The sequence below is a fragment of the Hyperolius riggenbachi genome, chromosome 8, assembly GCF_040937935.1.
Source record: "Hyperolius riggenbachi isolate aHypRig1 chromosome 8, aHypRig1.pri, whole genome shotgun sequence".
Classification (NCBI taxonomy): domain Eukaryota; kingdom Metazoa; phylum Chordata; class Amphibia; order Anura; family Hyperoliidae; genus Hyperolius; species Hyperolius riggenbachi.
This window is the reverse complement of record NC_090653.1, coordinates 2,035,600-2,060,646: the sequence shown is the minus strand read 5'-3', so window position 1 is coordinate 2,060,646 and position 25,047 is coordinate 2,035,600. Positions and strand designations below refer to the sequence as shown.

The following is a 25,047-nucleotide window of genomic DNA, read 5'->3' as shown; positions in this document are numbered from 1 at the left end:
ATCATCACCCCAATCCTGCTCTATAGCAGTGAGGTATGGGGCCCGGTCACCTACCCTGACCAATCAAAATGGGACTCCAGCCCAACAGAAATCTTCCATCTAGAGTTCTGCAAGTATCTTCTGCAAGTCCATCGCAGCACTTCAAACTCAGCTTGCCGGGCAGAGCTAGGCAGGTTCCCACTATGGCTGACTATTCAGCAGAGGGCACTCTCGTACTGGGTGCATATACAGAGCAGCAGCCCCAGCACTTACCACCATAAAGCCTCACTGAGCCAGGGGGCGAGGCCATACCACTATGGCTGACTATCCAGCAGAGGGCGCTCTCATACTGGGTACATATACAGAGCAGCAGCCCCAGCACTTACCACCATATCACTGACCCAGGGGGGCGAGGCCGTACCACTATGGCTTACTATCCAGCAGAGGGCACTCTCATACTGGGCGCATATACAGAGCAGCAGCCCCAGCACTTACCACCATAAAGCCACACTGAGCCAGGGGGGCGAGGCCGTACCACTATGGCTGACTATCCAACAGAGGGCGCTCTCATACTGGGCGCATATACAGAGCAGCAGCCCCAGCACGTACCACCATAAAGCCTTACTGAGCCAGGGAGCCGAAGCCAGACCACTATGGCTGACTATCCAGCAGAGGGCTCTCTCATACTGGGCATATATACAGAGCAGCAGTCCCAGCACTTACCACCATAAAGCCTCACTGAGCCAGGGGGCGAGGCCATACCACTATGGCTGAATATCCAGCAGAGGGCACTCTCATACTGGGCGCATATACAGAGCAGCAGCCCCGGCACTTACCACCATAAAGCCTTACTGAGCCAGGGGGGGAGACGCCATACCACTATGGCTGACTATCCAGCAGAGGGTGCTCTCATACTGGGCACATATACAGAGCAGCAGCCCCGGCACTTACCACCATAAAGCCTTACTGAGCCAGGGAGCCGAAGCCAGACCACTATGGCTGACTAGCCAGCAGAGGGCGCTCTCATACTGGGCATATATACAGAGCAGCAGTCCCAGCACTTACCACCATAAAGCCTCACTGAGCCAGGGGGGGCGAGGCCATACCACTATGGCTGACTATCCAGCAGAGGGCGCTCTCATACTGGGCATATATACAGAGCAGCAGTCCCAGCACTTACCACCATAAAGCCTCACTGAGCCAGGGGGGCGAGGCCATACCACTATGGCTGACTATCCAGCAGAGGGCGCTCTCATACTGGGCGCACATACAGAGCAGAAGCCCCAGCACTTACCACCATAAAGCCTCACTGAGCCAGGGGGGCAAGGCCATACCACTATGGCTGACTATCCAGCAGAGGGCACTCTCATACTGGGCGCATATACAGAGCAGCAACCCCGGCACTTACCACCATAAAGCCTTACTGAGCCAGGGGGGGCGACGCCATACCACTATGGCTGACTATCCAGCAGAGGGCGCTCTCATACTGGGCGCATATACAGAGCAGCAGCCCCAGCACTTACCACCATAAAGCCTCACTGAGCCAGGGTGGCGAGGCCATACCACTATGACTGACTATCCAGCAGAGGGCGCTCTCATACTGGGCACACATACAGAGCAGCAGCCCCAGCACTTACCACCATAACGCCACACTGAGCCAGGGGGGGGGCGAGGCCATACCACTATGGCTGACTATTCAGCAGAGGGCACTCTCATACTGGGCGCATATACAGAGCAGCAACCCCAGCACTTACCACCATAAAGTCTCACTGAGCCAGGGAGCGGAGGCCATACCACTATGACTGACTATCCAGCAGAGGGCGCTCTCATACTGGGCACACATACAGAGCAGCAACCCCAGCACTTACCACATTAAAGCCTCACTGAGCCAGGGGGGCGAGGCCATACCACTATGGCTGACTATCCAGCAGAGGGCGCTCTCATACTGGGCACATATACAAAGCTGCAGCCCCAGCACTTACCACCATAAAGCCTCACTGAGCCAGGGGGGCGAGGCCATACCACTATGGCTGACTATCCAGCAGATGGCGCTCTCATACTGGGCGCATATACAGAGCAGCAGCCCCAGCACTTACCACCATAAAGCCTCACTGAGCCAGGGAGCGGAGGCCATACCACTATGACTGACTATCCAGCAGAGGGCGCTCTCATACTGGGCGCATATACAGAGCAGCAGCCCCAGCACTTACCACCATAAAGCATCACTGAGCCAGGGGGGCGAGGCCATACCACTATGGCTGACTATCCAGCAGAGGGCGCTCTCATACTGGGCGCATATACAGAGCAGCAGCCCCAGCACTTACCACCATAAAGCCTCACTGAGCAAGGGGGGCGAGGCCATACCACTATGGCTGACTATCCAGCAGAGGGCGCCCTCATACTGGGCGCATATACAGAGCAGCAACCCCAGCACTTACCACCATAAAGCCTCACTGAGCCAGGGAGCGGAGGCCATACCACTATGGCTGACTATCCAGCAGAGGGCGCTCTCATACTGGGCGCATATACAGAGCAGCAGCCCTAGCACTTACCACCATAAAGCCTCACTGAGCCAGGGGGGGCGAGGCCATACCACTATGGCTGACTATCCAGGAGAGGGCGCTCTCATACTGGGCACATATACAGAGCAGCAGCCCCAGCACTTACCACCATAAAGCCTCACTGAGCTAGGGGGGCGAGGCCATACCACTATGGCTGACTATCCAGCAGAGGCCGCTCTCATACTGGGCGCATATACAGAGCAGCAGCCCCAGCACTTACCACCATAAAGCCTTACTGAGCCAGGGGGGCGAGGCCATACCACTATGACTGACTATCCAGCAGAGGGTGCTCTCATACTGGGCACATATACAGAGCAGCAGCCCCGGCACTTACCACCATAAAGCCTCACTGAGCCAGGGGGGTGAGGCCATACCACTATGGCTGACTATCCAGCAGAGGGCACTCTCATACTGGGCGCATATACAGAGCAGCAGCCCCAGCACTTACCACCATAAAGCCTCACTGAGCCAGGAGAGCGAGGCCATACCACTATGGCTGACTATCCAGCAGAGGGCACTCTCATACTGGGCGCATATACAGAGCAGCAGCCCCAGCACTTACCACCATAAAGCCTCACTGAGCCAGGGGGGCGAGGCCATACCACTATGGCTGACTATCCAGCAGAGTGCGCTCTCATACTGGGCGCATATACAGAGCAGCAGCCCCAGCACTTACCACCATATCACTGAGCCAGGGGGGCGAGGCCATACCACTATGGCTGACTATCCAGCAGAGGGCGCTATCATACTGGGCACATACAGAGCAGCAACCCCAGCACTTACCACCATAAAGCCTCACTGAGCCAGGGGGGCGAGGCCAAACCAATATGGCTGACTATCCAGCAGAGGGCACTCTCATACTGGGCGCATATACAGAGCAGCAACCCCAGCACTTACCACCATAAAGCCTCACAGAGCCAGGAGGGCGAGGCCATACCACTATGGCTGACTATCCAGCAGAGGGCGGTCTCATACTGGGCACATATACAGAGCAGCAGCCCGGGCACTTACCACCATAAAGCCTCACTGAGCCAGGGGGGCGAGGCCATACCACTATGGCTGACTATCCAGCAGAGGGCGCTCTCATACTGGGCGCATATACAGAGCAGCAACCCCAGCACTTACCACCATAAAGCCTCACTGAGCCAGGGGGGCGAGGCCATACCACTATGGCTGACTATCCAGCAGAGGGCGCTCTCATACTGGGCGCATATACAGAGCAGCAACCCCAGCACTTACCACCATAAAGCCTCACTGAGCCAGGGGGGCGAGGCCGTACCACTATGGCTGACTATCCAGCAGAGGGCGCTCTCATACTGGGCGCATATACAGAGCAGCAACCCCAGCACTTACCACCATAAAGCCTCACTGAGCCAGAGGGGTGAGGCCATACCACTATGGCTGACTATCCAGCAGAGGGCGCTCTCATACTGGGCGCATATACAGAGCAGCAGCCCCAGCACTTACCACCATAAAGCCCCACTGAGCCCGGGGGGGCGAGGCCATACCACTATGACTGACTATCCAGCAGAGGGCGCTCTCATACTGGGCGCATATACAGAGCAGCAGCCCCAGCACTTACCACCATATCACTGAGCCAGGGGGGCGAGGCCATACCACTATGGCTGACTATCCAGCAGAGGGCACTCTCATACTGGGCGCATATACAGAGCAGCAGCCCCAGCACTTACCACCATAAAGCCTCACTGAGCAAAGGGGGCGAGGCCATACCACTATGGCTGACTATCCAGCAGAGGGCGCTCTCATACTGGGCACACATACAGAGCAGTAGCCCCAGCACTTACCACCATAAAGCCTCACTGAGCCAGGGGGGAGAGGCCATACCATTATGGCTGACTATCCAGCAGAGGGCGCTCTCATACTGGGCGCATATACAGAGCAGCAGCCCTAGCACTTACCACCATAAAGCCTCACTGAGCCGAGGCCATACCATTATGGCTGACTATCCAGCAGAGGGCGCTCTCATACTGGGCGCATATACAGAGCAGCAGCCCCAGCACTTACCACCATAAAGCCTTACTGAGCCAGGGGGGCGAGGCCATACCACTATGGCTGACTATCCAGCAGAGGGTGCTCTCATACTGGGCGCATATACAGAGCAGCAGCCCCAGCACTTACCACCATAAAGCCTCACTGAGCCAGGGGGGCGAGGCCATACCACTATGGCTGACTATCCAGCAGGGGGCGCTCTCATACTGGGCACATATACAGAGCAGCAGCACCAGCACTTACCACCACATCACTGAGCCAGTGGGGCGAGGCCATACCACTATGGCTGAATATCCAGCAGAGGGCACTCTCATACTGGGCGCATATACAGAGCAGCAGCCCCAGCACTTACCACCATAAAGCTCCACTGAGCCCGGGGGGGCGAGGCCATACCACTATGGCTGACTATCCAGCAGAGGGCACTCTCATACTGGGCACATATACAGAGCAGCAACCCCGACACTTACCACCATAAAGCCTTACTGAGCCAGGGGGGCGAGGCCATACCACTATGGCTGATTATCCAGCAGAGGGCGCTCTCATACTGGGCACACATACAGAGCAGCAGCCCTGGCACTTACCACCATAAAGCCTCACTGAGCCAGGGGGCCGAGGCCGTACCACTATGGCTGACTATCCAGCAGAGTGCGCTCTCATACTGGGCACATATACAGAGCAGCAACCCTAGCACTTACCACCATAAAGCCTCACTGAGCCAGGGGGGCGAGGCCATACCACTATGGCTGACTATCCAGCAGAGGGCGCTCTCATACTGGGTACACATACAGAGCAGCAGCCCCAACACTTACCACCATAAAGCCTCACTGAGCCAGGGGGGCGAGGCCATACCACTATGGCTTACTATCCAGCAGAGGGCGCTCTCATACTGGGCACATATACAGAGCAGCAGCCCCAACACTTACCACCATAAAGCCTCACTGAGCCAGGGGGCGAGGCTATACCACTATGGTTGACTATCCAGCAGAGGGCGCTCTCATACTGGGCGCATATACAGATCAGCAGCCCCAGCACTTACCACCATAAAGCCTCACTGAGCCAGGGGGGCGAGGCCATACCACTATGGCTTACTATCCAGCAGAGGGCACTCTCATACTGGGCGCACATACAGAGCAGCAGCCCCAGCACTTACCACCATAAAGCCTCACTGAGCCAGGGGGCGATGCCATACCACTATGGCTGACTATCCAGCAGAGGACGCTCTCATACTGGGCGCATATACAGAGCAGCAGCCCCAGCACTTACCACCATAAAGCCTCACTGAGCCAGGGGGCGATGCCATACCACTATGGCTGACTATCCAGCAGAGGACGCTCTCATACTGGGCACACATACAGAGCAGCAACCCCAGCACTTACCACCATAAAGCCTCACTGAGCCAGGGGGGCGAGGCCATACCACTATGGCTGACTATCCAGCAGAGGGCGCTCTCATACTGGGCACATATACAGAGCAGCAGCCCCAGCACTTACCACCATAAAGCCTCACTGAGCCAGGGGGGCGAGGCCATACCACTATGGCTGACTATCCAGCAGAGGGCGCTCTCATACTGGGCACATATACAGAGCAGCAGCCCCAGCACTTACCACCATAAAGCCTCACTGAGCCAGGGGGGCGAGGCCATACCACTATGGCTGACTATCCAGCAGAGGGCACTCTCATACTGGGCACACTTACAGAGCAGCAGCTCTAGCACTTACCACCATAAAGCCTCACTGAGCCAGGGAGCCGAGGCCATACCACTATGGCTGACTATCCAGCAGAGGGCGCTCTCATACTGGGCGCACATACAGAGCAGCAACCCCAGCACTTACCACCATAAAGCCTCACTGAGCCAGGGGGGCGAGGCCATACCACTATGGCTGACTATCCAGCAGAGGGCACTCTCATACTGGGCACATATACAGAGCAGCAGCCCCAGCACTTACCACCATAAAGCCTCACTGAGCCAGGGCGGGGAGGCCATACCACTATGGCTGACTATCCAGCAGAGGGCGCTCTCATACTGGGCACACATACAGAGCAGCAGCCCCAGCACTTACCACCATATCACTGAGCAAGGGGGGCGAGGCCATACCACTATGGCTGACTATCCAGCAGAGGGCGCTCTCATACTGGGCGCATATACAGAGCAGCAGCCCCAGCATTTACCACCATAAAGCCTCACTGAGCCAGGGGGGTGAGGCCATACCACTATGGCTGACTATCCAGCAGAGGGCACTCTCATACTGGGCACACATACAGAGCAGCAACCCCAGCACTTACCACCATAAAGCCTCACTGAGCCAGGGAGCCGAGGCCATACCACTATGGCTGACTATCCAGCAGAGGGCACTCTCATACTGGGCACATATACAGAGCAGCAGCCCCAGCACTTACCACCATAAAGCCTCACTGAGCCAGGGGGGCGAGGCCATACCACTATGGCTGACTATCCAGCAGAGGGCGCTCTCATACTGGGCGCATATACAGAGCAGCAGCCCCAGCACTTACCACCATATCACTGAGCCAGGGGGGCGAGGCCAAACCAATATGGCTGACTATCCAGCAGAGGGCGCTCTCATACTGGGCACATATACAGAGCAGCAGCCCCAGCACTTACCACCATAAAGCATCACTGAGCCAGGGTGGCGAGGCCATACCACTATGACTGACTATCCAGCAGAGGGCGCTCTCATACTGGGCACACATACAGAGCAGCAGCCCCAGCACTTACCACCATAACGCCACACTGAGCCAGGGGGGGGGCGAGGCCATACCACTATGGCTGACTATTCAGCAGAGGGCACTCTCATACTGGGCGCATATACAGAGCAGCAACCCCAGCACTTACCACCATAAAGTCTCACTGAGCCAGGGAGCGGAGGCCATACCACTATGACTGACTATCCAGCAGAGGGCGCTCTCATACTGGGCACACATACAGAGCAGCAACCCCAGCACTTACCACATTAAAGCCTCACTGAGCCAGGGGGGCGAGGCCATACCACTATGGCTGACTATCCAGCAGAGGGCGCTCTCATACTGGGCACATATACAAAGCTGCAGCCCCAGCACTTACCACCATAAAGCCTCACTGAGCCAGGGGGGCGAGGCCATACCACTATGGCTGACTATCCAGCAGATGGCGCTCTCATACTGGGCGCATATACAGAGCAGCAGCCCCAGCACTTACCACCATAAAGCCTCACTGAGCCAGGGAGCGGAGGCCATACCACTATGACTGACTATCCAGCAGAGGGCGCTCTCATACTGGGCGCATATACAGAGCAGCAGCCCCAGCACTTACCACCATAAAGCATCACTGAGCCAGGGGGGCGAGGCCATACCACTATGGCTGACTATCCAGCAGAGGGCGCTCTCATACTGGGCGCATATACAGAGCAGCAGCCCCAGCACTTACCACCATAAAGCCTCACTGAGCAAGGGGGGCGAGGCCATACCACTATGGCTGACTATCCAGCAGAGGGCGCCCTCATACTGGGCGCATATACAGAGCAGCAACCCCAGCACTTACCACCATAAAGCCTCACTGAGCCAGGGAGCGGAGGCCATACCACTATGGCTGACTATCCAGCAGAGGGCGCTCTCATACTGGGCGCATATACAGAGCAGCAGCCCTAGCACTTACCACCATAAAGCCTCACTGAGCCAGGGGGGGCGAGGCCATACCACTATGGCTGACTATCCAGGAGAGGGCGCTCTCATACTGGGCACATATACAGAGCAGCAGCCCCAGCACTTACCACCATAAAGCCTCACTGAGCTAGGGGGGCGAGGCCATACCACTATGGCTGACTATCCAGCAGAGGCCGCTCTCATACTGGGCGCATATACAGAGCAGCAGCCCCAGCACTTACCACCATAAAGCCTTACTGAGCCAGGGGGGCGAGGCCATACCACTATGACTGACTATCCAGCAGAGGGTGCTCTCATACTGGGCACATATACAGAGCAGCAGCCCCGGCACTTACCACCATAAAGCCTCACTGAGCCAGGGGGGTGAGGCCATACCACTATGGCTGACTATCCAGCAGAGGGCACTCTCATACTGGGCGCATATACAGAGCAGCAGCCCCAGCACTTACCACCATAAAGCCTCACTGAGCCAGGAGAGCGAGGCCATACCACTATGGCTGACTATCCAGCAGAGGGCACTCTCATACTGGGCGCATATACAGAGCAGCAGCCCCAGCACTTACCACCATAAAGCCTCACTGAGCCAGGGGGGCGAGGCCATACCACTATGGCTGACTATCCAGCAGAGTGCGCTCTCATACTGGGCGCATATACAGAGCAGCAGCCCCAGCACTTACCACCATATCACTGAGCCAGGGGGGCGAGGCCATACCACTATGGCTGACTATCCAGCAGAGGGCGCTATCATACTGGGCACATACAGAGCAGCAACCCCAGCACTTACCACCATAAAGCCTCACTGAGCCAGGGGGGCGAGGCCAAACCAATATGGCTGACTATCCAGCAGAGGGCACTCTCATACTGGGCGCATATACAGAGCAGCAACCCCAGCACTTACCACCATAAAGCCTCACAGAGCCAGGAGGGCGAGGCCATACCACTATGGCTGACTATCCAGCAGAGGGCGGTCTCATACTGGGCACATATACAGAGCAGCAGCCCGGGCACTTACCACCATAAAGCCTCACTGAGCCAGGGGGGCGAGGCCATACCACTATGGCTGACTATCCAGCAGAGGGCGCTCTCATACTGGGCGCATATACAGAGCAGCAACCCCAGCACTTACCACCATAAAGCCTCACTGAGCCAGGGGGGCGAGGCCATACCACTATGGCTGACTATCCAGCAGAGGGCGCTCTCATACTGGGCGCATATACAGAGCAGCAACCCCAGCACTTACCACCATAAAGCCTCACTGAGCCAGGGGGGCGAGGCCGTACCACTATGGCTGACTATCCAGCAGAGGGCGCTCTCATACTGGGCGCATATACAGAGCAGCAACCCCAGCACTTACCACCATAAAGCCTCACTGAGCCAGAGGGGTGAGGCCATACCACTATGGCTGACTATCCAGCAGAGGGCGCTCTCATACTGGGCGCATATACAGAGCAGCAGCCCCAGCACTTACCACCATAAAGCCCCACTGAGCCCGGGGGGGCGAGGCCATACCACTATGACTGACTATCCAGCAGAGGGCGCTCTCATACTGGGCGCATATACAGAGCAGCAGCCCCAGCACTTACCACCATATCACTGAGCCAGGGGGGCGAGGCCATACCACTATGGCTGACTATCCAGCAGAGGGCACTCTCATACTGGGCGCATATACAGAGCAGCAGCCCCAGCACTTACCACCATAAAGCCTCACTGAGCAAAGGGGGCGAGGCCATACCACTATGGCTGACTATCCAGCAGAGGGCGCTCTCATACTGGGCACACATACAGAGCAGTAGCCCCAGCACTTACCACCATAAAGCCTCACTGAGCCAGGGGGGAGAGGCCATACCATTATGGCTGACTATCCAGCAGAGGGCGCTCTCATACTGGGCGCATATACAGAGCAGCAGCCCTAGCACTTACCACCATAAAGCCTCACTGAGCCGAGGCCATACCATTATGGCTGACTATCCAGCAGAGGGCGCTCTCATACTGGGCGCATATACAGAGCAGCAGCCCCAGCACTTACCACCATAAAGCCTTACTGAGCCAGGGGGGCGAGGCCATACCACTATGGCTGACTATCCAGCAGAGGGTGCTCTCATACTGGGCGCATATACAGAGCAGCAGCCCCAGCACTTACCACCATAAAGCCTCACTGAGCCAGGGGGGCGAGGCCATACCACTATGGCTGACTATCCAGCAGGGGGCGCTCTCATACTGGGCACATATACAGAGCAGCAGCACCAGCACTTACCACCACATCACTGAGCCAGTGGGGCGAGGCCATACCACTATGGCTGAATATCCAGCAGAGGGCACTCTCATACTGGGCGCATATACAGAGCAGCAGCCCCAGCACTTACCACCATAAAGCTCCACTGAGCCCGGGGGGGCGAGGCCATACCACTATGGCTGACTATCCAGCAGAGGGCACTCTCATACTGGGCACATATACAGAGCAGCAACCCCGACACTTACCACCATAAAGCCTTACTGAGCCAGGGGGGCGAGGCCATACCACTATGGCTGATTATCCAGCAGAGGGCGCTCTCATACTGGGCACACATACAGAGCAGCAGCCCTGGCACTTACCACCATAAAGCCTCACTGAGCCAGGGGGCCGAGGCCGTACCACTATGGCTGACTATCCAGCAGAGTGCGCTCTCATACTGGGCACATATACAGAGCAGCAACCCTAGCACTTACCACCATAAAGCCTCACTGAGCCAGGGGGGCGAGGCCATACCACTATGGCTGACTATCCAGCAGAGGGCGCTCTCATACTGGGTACACATACAGAGCAGCAGCCCCAACACTTACCACCATAAAGCCTCACTGAGCCAGGGGGGCGAGGCCATACCACTATGGCTTACTATCCAGCAGAGGGCGCTCTCATACTGGGCACATATACAGAGCAGCAGCCCCAACACTTACCACCATAAAGCCTCACTGAGCCAGGGGGCGAGGCTATACCACTATGGTTGACTATCCAGCAGAGGGCGCTCTCATACTGGGCGCATATACAGATCAGCAGCCCCAGCACTTACCACCATAAAGCCTCACTGAGCCAGGGGGGCGAGGCCATACCACTATGGCTTACTATCCAGCAGAGGGCACTCTCATACTGGGCGCACATACAGAGCAGCAGCCCCAGCACTTACCACCATAAAGCCTCACTGAGCCAGGGGGCGATGCCATACCACTATGGCTGACTATCCAGCAGAGGACGCTCTCATACTGGGCGCATATACAGAGCAGCAGCCCCAGCACTTACCACCATAAAGCCTCACTGAGCCAGGGGGCGATGCCATACCACTATGGCTGACTATCCAGCAGAGGACGCTCTCATACTGGGCACACATACAGAGCAGCAACCCCAGCACTTACCACCATAAAGCCTCACTGAGCCAGGGGGGCGAGGCCATACCACTATGGCTGACTATCCAGCAGAGGGCGCTCTCATACTGGGCACATATACAGAGCAGCAGCCCCAGCACTTACCACCATAAAGCCTCACTGAGCCAGGGGGGCGAGGCCATACCACTATGGCTGACTATCCAGCAGAGGGCGCTCTCATACTGGGCACATATACAGAGCAGCAGCCCCAGCACTTACCACCATAAAGCCTCACTGAGCCAGGGGGGCGAGGCCATACCACTATGGCTGACTATCCAGCAGAGGGCACTCTCATACTGGGCACACTTACAGAGCAGCAGCTCTAGCACTTACCACCATAAAGCCTCACTGAGCCAGGGAGCCGAGGCCATACCACTATGGCTGACTATCCAGCAGAGGGCGCTCTCATACTGGGCGCACATACAGAGCAGCAACCCCAGCACTTACCACCATAAAGCCTCACTGAGCCAGGGGGGCGAGGCCATACCACTATGGCTGACTATCCAGCAGAGGGCACTCTCATACTGGGCACATATACAGAGCAGCAGCCCCAGCACTTACCACCATAAAGCCTCACTGAGCCAGGGCGGGGAGGCCATACCACTATGGCTGACTATCCAGCAGAGGGCGCTCTCATACTGGGCACACATACAGAGCAGCAGCCCCAGCACTTACCACCATATCACTGAGCAAGGGGGGCGAGGCCATACCACTATGGCTGACTATCCAGCAGAGGGCGCTCTCATACTGGGCGCATATACAGAGCAGCAGCCCCAGCATTTACCACCATAAAGCCTCACTGAGCCAGGGGGGTGAGGCCATACCACTATGGCTGACTATCCAGCAGAGGGCACTCTCATACTGGGCACACATACAGAGCAGCAACCCCAGCACTTACCACCATAAAGCCTCACTGAGCCAGGGAGCCGAGGCCATACCACTATGGCTGACTATCCAGCAGAGGGCACTCTCATACTGGGCACATATACAGAGCAGCAGCCCCAGCACTTACCACCATAAAGCCTCACTGAGCCAGGGGGGCGAGGCCATACCACTATGGCTGACTATCCAGCAGAGGGCGCTCTCATACTGGGCGCATATACAGAGCAGCAGCCCCAGCACTTACCACCATATCACTGAGCCAGGGGGGCGAGGCCAAACCAATATGGCTGACTATCCAGCAGAGGGCGCTCTCATACTGGGCACATATACAGAGCAGCAGCCCCAGCACTTACCACCATAAAGCATCACTGAGCCAGGGGGGCGAGGCCATACCACTATGGCTGACTATCCAGCAGAGGGTGCTCTCATACTGGGCACACTTACAGAGCAGCAGCCCCAGCACTTACCACCATAAAGCCTCACTGAGCCAGTGGCGAGGCCATACCACTATGGCTGACTATCCAGCAGAGGGCACTCTCATACTGGGCACACATACAGAGCAGCAACCCCAGCACTTACCACCATAAAGCCTTACTGAGCCAGGGGGGCGAGGCCATACCACTATGGCCGACTATCCAGCAGAGGGCACTCTCATACCGGGCACACATACAGAGCAGCAGCCCCAGCACTTACCACCATAAAGCCTCACTGAGCCAGGGGCGAGGCCATACCACTATGGCTGACTATTCAGCAGAGGGCACTCTCATACTGGGCACATATACAGAGCAGCAGCCCCAGCACTTACCACCATAAAGCCTTACTGAGCCAGGGGGGCGAGGCCATACCACTATGGCCGACTATCCAGCAGAGGGCACTCTCATACCGGGCACACATACAGAGCAGCAGCCCCAGCACTTACCACCATAAAGCCTCACTGAGCCAGGGGCGAGGCCATACCACTATGGCTGACTATTCAGCAGAGGGCACTCTCATACTGGGCACATATACAGAGCAGCAGCCCCAGCACTTACCACCATAAAGCCTCACTGAGCCAGGGGGGGCGAGGCCATACCACTATGGCTGACTATCCAGCAGAGGGCACTTTCATACTGGGCGCATATACAGAGCAGCAGCCCCAGCACTTACCACCATAAAGCCTCACTGAGCCAGGGGGGCGAGGCCATACCACTATGGCTGACTATCCAGCAGAGGGCACTCTCATACTGTCCTGAGACCCCCCCCCCCCCCTATGCCTAGTCTACAGAGGGGATTCCCTGTCCTGAGACCCCCTATGCTTAGTCTACAGAGGGGATTCCCTATCCTGAGACCCCCTATGCCTAGTCTACAGAGGGGATTCCCTGTCCTGAGACCCCCTATGCCTAGTCTACACAGGGGATTCCCTGTCCTGAGACCCCCTATGTCTAGTCTACTGAGCGGATTCCCCATCCTGAGACCCCCTATGCTTAGTCTACAGAGGGAATTCCCTGTCCTGAGACCCCCTATGCCTAGTCTACAGAGGGGATTCCCTGTCCTGAGACCCCCTATGCCTAGTCTACACAGGGGATTCCCCGTCCTGAGACCCCCCTATGCCTAGTCTACACAGGGGATTCCCCGTGCTGAGACCCCCCCCCTATGCCTAGTCTACAGAGGGGATTCCCTGTCCTGAGACCCCCTATGCCTAGTCTACAGAGGGGATTCCCTGTCTTGAGACCCCCTATGCCTAGTCTACAGAGGGGATTCCCTGTCCTGAGACCCCCCCCTTGCCTAGTCTACAGAGGGGATTCCCCATCCTGAGACCCCCCTATGCCTAGTCTACCGAGGGGATTCCCTGTCCTGAGATCCCCCTATGCCTAGTCTACAGAGGGGATTCCCCGTCCTGAGACCCCCCTATGCCTAGTCTACAGAGGGGATTCCCCGTCCTGAGACGCCCCTATGCCTAGTCTACAGAGGGGATTCCCTGTCCTGAGACCCCCCAAGGCTCCGTTATAGGGGTTAGGGTACAAAGGCATGATGGAACAAAGGGGTTATGGTATACATGTGTGTTGGGATAGAGGGGTTAGGGTATACAGTTGTGTTGGGATAGAGGGGTTATGGTATACATGTGTGTTGGGATAGAGGGGTTAGGGTATACAGGCGTGTTGGGATAGAGGGGTTAGGGTATACAGGTGTGTTGGGATAGAGAGGTTAGGGTATACAGGCGTGTTGGGATAGAGGGGTTAGGGTATACAGGCGTGTTGGGATAGAGGGGTTAGGGTATACAGGTGTGTTGGGATAGAGGGGTTAGGGTATACAGGTGTGTTGGGATAGAGGGGTTAGAGTACACAGGCGTGTTGGGATAAAGGGGTTAGGGTACACAGGCGTGTTGGGATAAAGGGGTTAGGGTACACAGGCGTGTTGGGATAAAGGGGTTAGGGTACACATGCGTGTTGGGATAAAGGGGTTAGGGTACACAGGCGTGTTGGGATAAAGGGGTTAGGGTACACAGGCGTGTTGGGATAAAGGGGTTAGGGTACACAGGTGTGTTGTGGTAGAGGGATTAGGGTATACAGGCTGTTGGGATAGAGGGGCTAGGGTATACAGGCATGTTGGGTTAGAGGGGTTAGGGTATACAGGCGTGTTGGGATAGAGAGGTTAGGATACACAGGCGTGTTGGGATAAAGGGGTTAGGGTACACAGGCGTGTTGGGATAGAGGGGTTAGGGTACACAGGTGTGTTGGGTTAGAGGGGTGAGGGTACACAGGCGTGTTGGGATAGAGGGGTTAGGGTACACAGGTGTGTTGGGATAGAGTACACAGGCATGTTGGGTTAGAGGGGTTAGGGGATACAGGTGTGTTGGGATAGAGGGGTTAGTGTATACAGTTGTGTTGGGATAGAGAGGTTAGGGTATACAGGTGTGTTGGGATAGAGGGGTTAGGATATACAGGCGTGTTGGGATAGAGGGGTTAGCGTATACAGGTGTGTTGGGATAGAGGGGTTAGGGTATACAGGTGTGTTGGGATAGAGGGGTTAGGGTATACAGGTGTGTTGGGATAGAGGGGTTAGGGTACACAGGAGTGTTGCGATAGAGGGGTTAGGGTACACAGGCGTGTTGGGATAGAGGGGTTAGGGGATACAGGTGTGTTGGGATAGAGGGGTTAGGGTATACAGGTGTGTTGGGATAGAGGGGTTAGGGTATACAGGCATGTTGGGATAGAACGGTTAGGGTATACAGGCATGTTGGGATAGAGAGGTTAGGGTATACAGGCGTGTTGGGATAGAGGGGTTAGGGTATACAGGTGTGTTGGGATAGAAGGGTTAGGGTATAAAGGTGTGTTAGGATAGAGGGGTTAGGGTATACAGGCATGTTGGGATAGATGGGTTAGGGTACACAGGCGTGTTGGGATAGAGGGGTTAGGGTACACAGGTGTGTTGGGATAGAGGGGTTAGGGTACACAGGTGTGTTGGGATAGAGGGGTTAGGGTACACAGGTGTGTTGGGATAGAGGGGTTAGGGTACACAGGCATGTTGGGATAGAGGGGTTAGGGTACACAGGCATGTTGGGATAGAGGGGTTAGGGTACACAGGCATGTTGGGATAGAGGGGTTAGGGTACACAGGCGTGTTGGAATAGAGGGGTTAGGGTACACAGGCGTGTTGGGATAGAGGGGTTAAGGTATACAGGCGTTTTGGGATAGAGGGGTTAGGGTATACAGGCATGTTGGCATAGAGGGGTTAGGTTATACAGGTGTGTTGGGATAGAGGGGTTAGGGTATACAGGCGCGTTGGGATAGAGGGGTTAGGGTATACAGGCGCGTTGGGATAGAGGGGTTATGGTACACAGGTGTGTTGGGATAGAGGGGTTAGGGTACACAGGTGTGTTGGGATAGAGGGGTTAGGGTACACAGGTGTGTTGGGATAGAGGGGTTAGGGTATACAGGTGTGTTGGGATAGAGGGGTTAGGGTACACAGGCATGTTGGGATAGAGGGGTTAGGTTATACAGGTGTGTTGGGATAGAGGGGTTAGGGTATACAGGCGTGTTGGGATAGAGGGGTTATGGTACACAGGTGTGTTGGGATAGAGGGGTTAGGGTATACAGGTGTGTTGGGATAGAGGGGTAAGGGTATACAGGCATGTTGGGATAGAGGGGTTAGCGTATGAATAGCGTGGAATAGCAGATGATGGATTGGTTTAGGTGTGCTCAATCATTACAGTTGCCTATAGATCCAGCATGCCGGGATCTTGGGGAATCTGGAAAACACACTGGATGCGCATTCTTAGCATGGGAACCCCCTAAACCTCGGCCTGATCACATCACAGACCGCGGCTGCCACATGTTCCACTTATTTCCGACTCAGACCATACTATATACATTCAGTAGCGTCATTATACGGATGTTGTGCTTCTGCTACCTGCGACCATTTCATGAACACACATAAGAATCAATTGCTTCATGTAATCATTGCCTAGTATTTAGTGGCTGCCATGCTTTCCGGCTTGTGTACATAATGCATTCCCCTTATTTGCGCCCCCCCCCCCCTCCCCCGTGGCACAAGGTAACTGTGGCATTTCATGTTACTTATACTCTTATTGATCCACCATTTGCAATCATACCAAACCATTGTACTCACTAAGAAGACTCACCTTCCTTTTTGGAGTTTGCTGTGAGATTTTTTTCAAGTCTTCTTTCTTTGTTTTACATTTGTATTTCTGCTTGGTGGACTTGGTTGGTGTTATGTCCTCTGTCAGCTTGGCTCGTCCCCTTAACCCTGGCTCCTTCTTAACCCTGGCCTTGACTTTGGTAATTGGTGGCATTTCAATAGGTGACCACGACGAGTTGTTAAATGTTGGAAAGCGACCGAAGCACTCTTCGTCATCGTCAATTCTCTCAATTTTGACTTTGCTGAGGTCCACCTCTTGAACACAATGTGCCGGCTCAACCGCCGGAGCTTTCTTATGGCTTCGCTTCCGATGTGGAGGCTCATCTTGTGACACATCCGCCATGAAGTCCTTAGCACTGCTGTCCTTCTCCAGCAGGGGAAAGCTACCACTACTGTCTTTTGGTTGAACTGTGGTAAGCTGGTCATTAGTCATGTAGGAGGCTAAAACTTTGTTTTTCGGCTTGGCATCACCAAAAGGTTTTCGGCTGTAAGTCAACTTTGGACGAAGTTTATCATCTTTGCAATTTGCTTTATCTGAAATTTTATTTAAAAGAGGGCTTTCGTCTGGGCTCCGGAGAGGGTTCAAACTACAATCTGTTCTGTCTGCTACACCTGGTTGAGGGTATAAAATGTTATTTCCTGCGGTGGGTTTTGGTGCAAGTAAAGTTTTATTTGAATGAGACTTCTGCTGCTTGGAGAGAGTCTCACAAGTCCTTGTCTTTGCCAGTGTGTCCTGTTCCATGACTGTTCCTGTCGGGACAAAGCTCTTCAGCTGAGAATTAAGTGCTGATTCACCTGGACTTTGAGGTGTTGTATTGGATTCGGCCTTAAGGAGGTTGTTGAATAAAGTAAATTCTGTAACAGGAAGTCTGTGGGGAGAACCTTGGTTTGAGTGGAGTGTGCTTGAGGGAGGAATGCCAATGGAAAGCAAGGACGCCTGATGGTATGGAGACCAGCTGACTGGCAGAACCTGAGAGTTGGGCTTCCCATTTAAGGGACACTTTGGGAGTACTGTCCCGTGACCAGATAAGGTCCAGTCCTTTGACGGACAGACCGAGTTTACTGTAGCAACGCGCCCAACAAGGTGTCGTTTATCAGTAAGCTGCTGGTCATCGATGGTCGTCTGGCTGCTTTTCTTGCCACATGACCCTGAGTTCTTTGGCTCTCCCTGGTCAATGATTGAGATAGGTTCCTGCTTGGCCAGATGGCGGGTGTCTGGGCTAAGGCTCAAGTTAGAGTCTTTGTTCAACAGCACAGAGGCAGGCACTGGGTTGGCCACCCCTACATAAGTACCGGGGATGGTACTGATAAGAGCAGCAGAATTTTTGATCCATGAGGCAGACGCTAGCTGCGGTGACCCTGGATCCCCATTTCTTAAGAATTCTGGAAACATGACCAAGGGTGCCCCTCGCAGAGTCGGGTTAACACTGCTGCTGGTGTTTGGCGTGAGACGCTGAGAGGTACAGTCTGACCTAGACAAGACTGTGGACAGAGAGGCTTTTCCACTGGTATGCACCGGCGTTAACACTGGCATGGGTGGGGTTTTACGTTGGTTTGATGGGGCATGTTTGTGACGGTGTGATTTAGAAGACAAGTCCAAAGGCATTTCAGAAGTGTCTGGAGGAGAGACCATCTCCCTCTCCAGCTGTGGAGGAGACTTCAAAGGGGACACAGATGATGAGGAAGAATCGCTCTGTGTCTCTAGGTTAGAAGGCGTTCTTGCGTAGGTGGTGAGGGCGATTGGGCTCACGCTGACCATGGGGAGTGTCTGTAAAGCTGTTAGTGCGGAGGATGTTGTATCGGTGGTGGTGGGCGAACTATCTACCGTAGATGGGATGATGCTATTGCTGCTTGTGAGAGAGAAGGTGGGGGTTGTGCTGGCTGGTTTCTTCAACTCTGCAGAAGTCATTTTAGGGTCAGCGGTTAAGGTTCTTCCCAGGGAAGTGGTGAAAGTGTGGGTGTGCATTTCTGAAGGACTCTGAATTAGACATTGCTCGGGCAAACAAGTGGGTAGCATGGGAAGAGTCAGCGTTGACGTCACGCCAAATGTGGTTGGTAAGGTAGCTACGCTGATGGGCTGCCCGCAGTTGGCAGGAGGGATGTAAACTAAGGGCTGGCTTGGCGTTAAGACGGCATTACTTGGGAAGGACAAAGGAAGCTTCGGCATGTTGGGGACCTGAGTGGCAGAGAAGCAGATTCTGCTCATAGCAAACTGGGCAAGGGTACCATAGCTAGAGGAAGCCACGGCGTGAGTGGCCTCCACCGGCTGGCCTGACATTTGTAATCCAGGGCACAGGATGGCCTTTTGTTTAGCAGGTGGGTCAGTGTTGGCGGGCTTAAGGGTGGGGGGATCCTTGGCAGCTGCTTTCTCCTGCGCAGGGCTCCTGACAGACTCCCCCTTTTTACCATGTTTACTGGACACTGCCTGAATATTTGTATCCAACATCTTAGCAGCATGCTTGGCATCGGAGGCCCGAGTCTTGGCGCTGGCTTTAGAAGACCTTGCGGCTCTCACAGGCTGGCTGGTGGCCGGGTCCGGCGGCTTTTCCTCCAGCGGTTGTCCCGCTACTACCTGCACACCGCCAGCTTTCTGCATGCTCGCCACATCACTTTGGTTGCTTGTCGGCGTGATATCCACCTGAAACCAAACACAACAAAGTCAACAAACGTCCCCAGGATGGCAATCAGCAGCCGGCAATCACCAGCACAAGCTCCATACACCGTTCATTCACATCCCACTAGCAAGATTGGGAGAAAATCTGGCATAGGTTCACAAAAAGAGATAAAAAAGTGTAACAGATCAGAAGGAAGCCCTCCTTGGCCCAGATGCAACTATACTTTTCTCATGAGTTTCCTCCCAGGTGATATTTTCAAACTTGTCAATAAAATATCTTTCAAATCACCAGCAAGCAAAAAAATACTTACAATAGTTTTGATAGTACTTTCCCACCTACGTTTAGGTACTTTTCCAATGCAGAGGGCTGAAAAGTTATTCTTAAGAGAAGATGAAAAGGTATCTCCTAGGAGAAAGACGTGACTTGCATCTGGATTCGTGTGTTTATAGACTAGACCCCGGCGTCTATGCAGAGAGCGGCTCACCTCATCAGAAAATGCCGATATTGATAGTTCAGCATAGGAGCATATTAGTGGATACACCTCTGCTGATCTGCCCTGGATTGTTCCATCTGTGTAGAAGCTCCGCCCAGGGATCCAATATGGAAGCTGCAGAAGCTCGTCAGAGTAGTCCTCAGCTGGATCAGGATAGTACATCTCAGGCTATTGGTCATGTACTAATAGCCCGAGCCGGCTGAGGACTCTTCTGGGGACCTTAAACAGCTTCCATATTGGATTCCTGGGCAGCGCTTCCACAAAGATGGATGACTGATGACAACAGTGCTCGCCGCTCTCTGCATAGAGGTCAGGGTCTAGGGGCGTGCAGGGAATGTGGCCGCGGAGGATGTGGCACGTGGGACGTGCAGGGAATGTGGCCGCAGAGGATGTGGCACGCGGGACGTGCAGGGAATGTGGCCGCAGAGGATGTGGCACGCGGGGCGTGCAGGGAATGTGGCCGCGGAGGTTGTGGCACGCGGGACGTGCAGGGAATGTGGCCGCAGAGGATGTGGCACGCTGAACGCGCAGGGAATGTGGCCGCAGAGGATGTGGCACGCTGAACGCGCAGGGAATGTGGCCGCAGAGGATGTGGCACGCGGGGCGTGCAGGGAATGTGGCCGCGGAGGTTGTGGCACGCTGAACGCGCAGGGAATGTGGCCGCAGAGGATGTGGCACGCTGAACGCGCAGGGAATGTGGCCGCAGAGGATGTGGCACGTGGGGCGTGCAGGGAATGTGGCCGCAGAGGATGTGGCACGTGGGGCGTGGAGGGAATGTGGCCGCAGAGGATGTGCCACGCAGGAGGGGCAAGCAATGTGGCCGCAGGGGATGTGCCACGCAGGAGGTGCAGGGAATGTGGCCGCAGAGGATGTGCCACGCAGGAGGTGCAGGGAATGTGGCCACAGATGATGTGCCACGCAGGAGGTACAGGGAATGTGGCAGCAGAGGATGTGCCACGCAGGAGGGTCATGGAATGTGGCCACAGATGATGTGCCACACAGGAGGGGCAGGGAATGTTGCTGCAGAGGATGTGCCACGCAGGAGGTGCAGGGAATGTGGCCACAGATGATGTGCCACACAGGAGGTGCAGGGAATGTGGCCGCAGAGGATGTGCCACGCAGGAGGTGCAGGGAATGTGGCCGCAGAGGATCTGCCACGCAGGAGGGGCAGGGAGTGTGGCCGCAGAGGATCTGCCACGCAGGAGGGGCAGGGAGTGTGGCCGCAGAGGATATGCCACACAGGAGAGGCAGGGAATGTGGCCACAGAGGATATGCCACGGCAGGAGGTGCAGGGAATGTGGCCGCAGAGGATGTGCCACGCAGGAGGTGCAGGGAATGTGGCCGAGGAGGATCTGCCACGCAGGAGGGGCAAGGAGTGTGGCTGCAGAGGATATGCCACACAGGAGAGGCAGGGAATGTGGCCACAGAGGATATGCCACGCGGGAGGTGCAGGGAATGTGGCCACAGATGATGGGCCACGCGGGAGGTGCAGGGAATGTGGCCACAGATGATGGGCCACGCGGGAGGTGCAGGGAATGTGGCCGCAGAGGATGTGCCACGCAGGAGGGGCAGGGAATGTGGCCGCAGATGATGTGCCACGCAGGAGGGGCAGGGAATGTGGCCGCAGAGGATCTGCCACGCAGGAGAGGCAGGGAATGTGGCCACAGAGGATGTGCCACGCAGGAGGTGCAGGGAATGTGGCCGCAGAGGATCTGCCACGCAGGAGGGGCAGGGAGTGTGGCTGCAGAGGATATGCCACGCAGGAGAGGCAGGGAATGTGGCCGCAGAGGATGTGCCACGCAGGAAGTGCAGGGAATGTGGCCGCAGAGGATCTGCCACGCAGGAGGGGCAGGGAGTGTGGCTGCAGAGGATATGCCATGCGGGAGGGGCAGGGAATGTGGCCACAGAGGATATGCCATGCAGGAGGGGCAGGGAATGTGGCCACAGATGATGTGCCACGCAGGAGGGGGAGGGAATGTGGCCGCAGAGGATGTGCCACGCAGGAGGGGCAGGGAGTGTGGCTGCAGAGGATATGCCACGCAGGAGGGGCAGGGAGTGTGGCTGCAGAGGATATGCCACGCAGGAGGGGCAGGGAGTGTGGCCGCAGAGGATCTGCCACGCAGGAGGGGCAGGGAGTGTGGCCGCAGAGGATGTACCACGCAGGAGGGGCAGGGAATGTGGCACAGAGGATGTGCCACACAGGAGGGGCAGGGAATGTGGCCGCAGAAGATGTGCCACGCAGGAGGGGCAGGGAATGTGGCGCAGAGGATGTGCCACGCAGGAGGTGCAGGGAATGTGGTGCAGAGGATGTGCCACGCAGGAGGTGCAGAGAATGTGGCCGCAGAGGATGTGCCACGCAGGAGGGGCAGGGAATGTGGCCGCAGAGGATGTGCCACGCAGGAGGGGCAGGGAATGTGGCCGCAGAGGATGTGCCACACAGGAGGGGCAGGGAATATGGCAGCAGAGGATGTGTCACGCAGGAGAGGCAGGGAATGTGGCCATAGAGGATGTGCCACGCAGGAGGTGCAGGGAATGTGGCGCAGAGGATGTGCCACGCGGGAGGTGCAGGGAATGTGGCCACAGATGGGCCACGCGGGAGGTGCAGGGAATGTGGCGCAGAGGATGTGCCACGCAGGAGGGGCAGGGAATGTGGCCGCAGAGGATATGCCACGCAGGAGGGGCAGGGAATGTGGCCGCAGAGCATATGCCACACAGGAGGGGCAGGGAATGTGGCCGCAGATGATGTGCCATGCAGGAGGGGCAGGGAATGTGGTTGCCGTAGATGTGCCATGCAGGAGGGGCAGGGAATGTGGCCACAGAGGATGTGCCACACAGGAGGGGCAGGGAATGTGGACGCAGAAGATGTGCCACGCAGGAGAGGCAAGGAATGTGGCTGCAGAAGATGTGCCACGCAGGAGGGGCAGGGAATGTGGCTGCAGAGGACGTGCCACGCAGGAGGTGCAGGGAATGTGGCCACAGAGGATGTGCCACACAGGAGGGGCAGGGAATGTGGCAGCAGGAGGGGCAGGGAATGTGGCCACAGAGGATGTGCCACACAGGAGGGGCAGGGAATGTGGACGCAGAAGATGTGCCACACAGGAGGGGCAGGGAATGTGGACGCAGAAGATGTGCCACGCAGGAGGGGCAGGGAATGTGGCCGCAGAGGATGTGCCACGCAGGAGGGGCAGGGAATGTGGCCACAGAGGATGTGCCACACAGGAGGGGCAGGGAATGTGGACGCAGAAGATGTGCCACACAGGAGGGGCAGGGAATGTGGACGCAGAAGATGTGCCACGCAGGAGGGGCAAGGAATGTGGCAGCAGAGGATGTGCCACGCAGGAGGTGCAGGGAATGTGGCCGCAGAGGATGTGCCACGCAGGAGGTGCAGGGAATGTGGCCGCAGAGGACGTGCCACGCAGGAGGGGCAGGGAATGTGGCCGCAGAGGATGTGCCACGCAGGAGGGGCAGGGAGTGTGGCTGCAGAGGATATGCCACACAGGAGAGGCAGGGAATGTGGCCACAGAGGATGTGCCACGCAGGAGGTGCAGGGTATGTGGCCGCAGAGGATCTGCCACGCAGGAGGGGCAGGGAATGTGGCCACAGAGGATGTGCCACGCAGGAGGGGCAGGGAATGTGGCCGCAGAGGACGTGCCACGCAGGAGGTGCAGGGAATGTGGCCACAGAGGATGTGCCACACAGGAGGGGCAGGGAATGTGGCAGCAGGAGGGGCAGGGAATGTGGCCACAGAGGATGTGCCACGCAGGAGGGGCAGGGAATGTGGCCGCAGAAGATGTGCCACGCAGGAGGGGCAGGGAATGTGGCAGCAGAGGATGTGCCACGCAGGAGGGGCAGGGAATGTGGCCGCAGAAGATGTGCCACGCAGGAGGGGCAGGGAATGTGGCAGCAGAGGATGTGCCACGCAGGAGGGGCAGGGAATGTGGCCGCAGAGGATGTGCCACGCAGGAGGGGCAGGGAATGTGGCCGAAGAGGATGTGCCACGCGGGAGGTGCAGGGAATGTGGCCGAAGAGGATGTGCCACGCGGGAGGTGCAAGGAATGTGGCCGCAGAAGATGTGCCACGCAGGAGGTGCAGGGGATGTTGCCGCAGGGGATGTGTCACGCAGGAGGGGCAGGGAATGTGGCCACAGATGATGTGCCACGCAGGAGGGCCAGGGAATGTGGCCGCAGAGGATGTGCCACGCAGGAGGTGTAGGGAATGTGGCCGCAGAGGATGTGCCACGCAGGAGGTGCAGGGAATGTGGCCACAGATGATGTGCCACGCAGGAGGTGCAGGGAATGTGGCAGCAGAGGATGTGCCACGCAGGAGGTGCAGGGAATGTGGCCACAGAGGATGTGCCACGCAGGAGGGGCAGGGAATGTGGCCGCAGATGATGTGCCACGCAGGAGGGGCAGGGAATGTGGCCGCAGAGGATCTGCCACGCAGGAGGGGCAGGGAGTGTGGCTGCAGAGGATATGCCACACAGGAGAGGCAGGGAATGTGGCCACAGAGGATGTGCCACACAGGAGGGGCAGGGAATGTGGCAGCAGGAGGGGCAGGGAATGTGGCCACAGAGGATGTGCCCCGCAGGAGGTGCAGGGAATGTGGCCGCAGAGGATCTGCCACGCAGGAGGGGCAGGGAATGTGGCCGCAGATGATGTGCCACGCAGGAGGGGCAGGGAATGTGGCCGCAGAGGATCTGCCACGCAGGAGGGGCAGGGAGTGTGGCTGCAGAGGATATGCCACACAGGAGCGGCAGGGAATGTGGCCACAGAGGATGTGCCACGCAGGAGGGGCAGGGAATGTGGCCACAGAGGATC

At 56.6% G+C, this 25,047-nt stretch overlaps 1 protein-coding gene across 5 annotated transcripts in view; it reads right to left on the bottom strand.

Moving 5' to 3' along the window:
- The window catches only part of BCORL1 (BCL6 corepressor like 1), a 203,831-nt gene that overhangs the window by 86,207 nt on the left and 92,577 nt on the right, over positions 1-25,047 (bottom strand). For all 5 annotated transcript variants that reach the window (XM_068249975.1, XM_068249976.1, XM_068249974.1 and 2 more), the window contains one exon: positions 17,106-19,760. In XM_068249975.1, the coding sequence (XP_068106076.1) occupies positions 17,106-19,760 (2,655 nt within the window). The remainder of the gene's footprint in view (positions 1-17,105; positions 19,761-25,047) is intronic.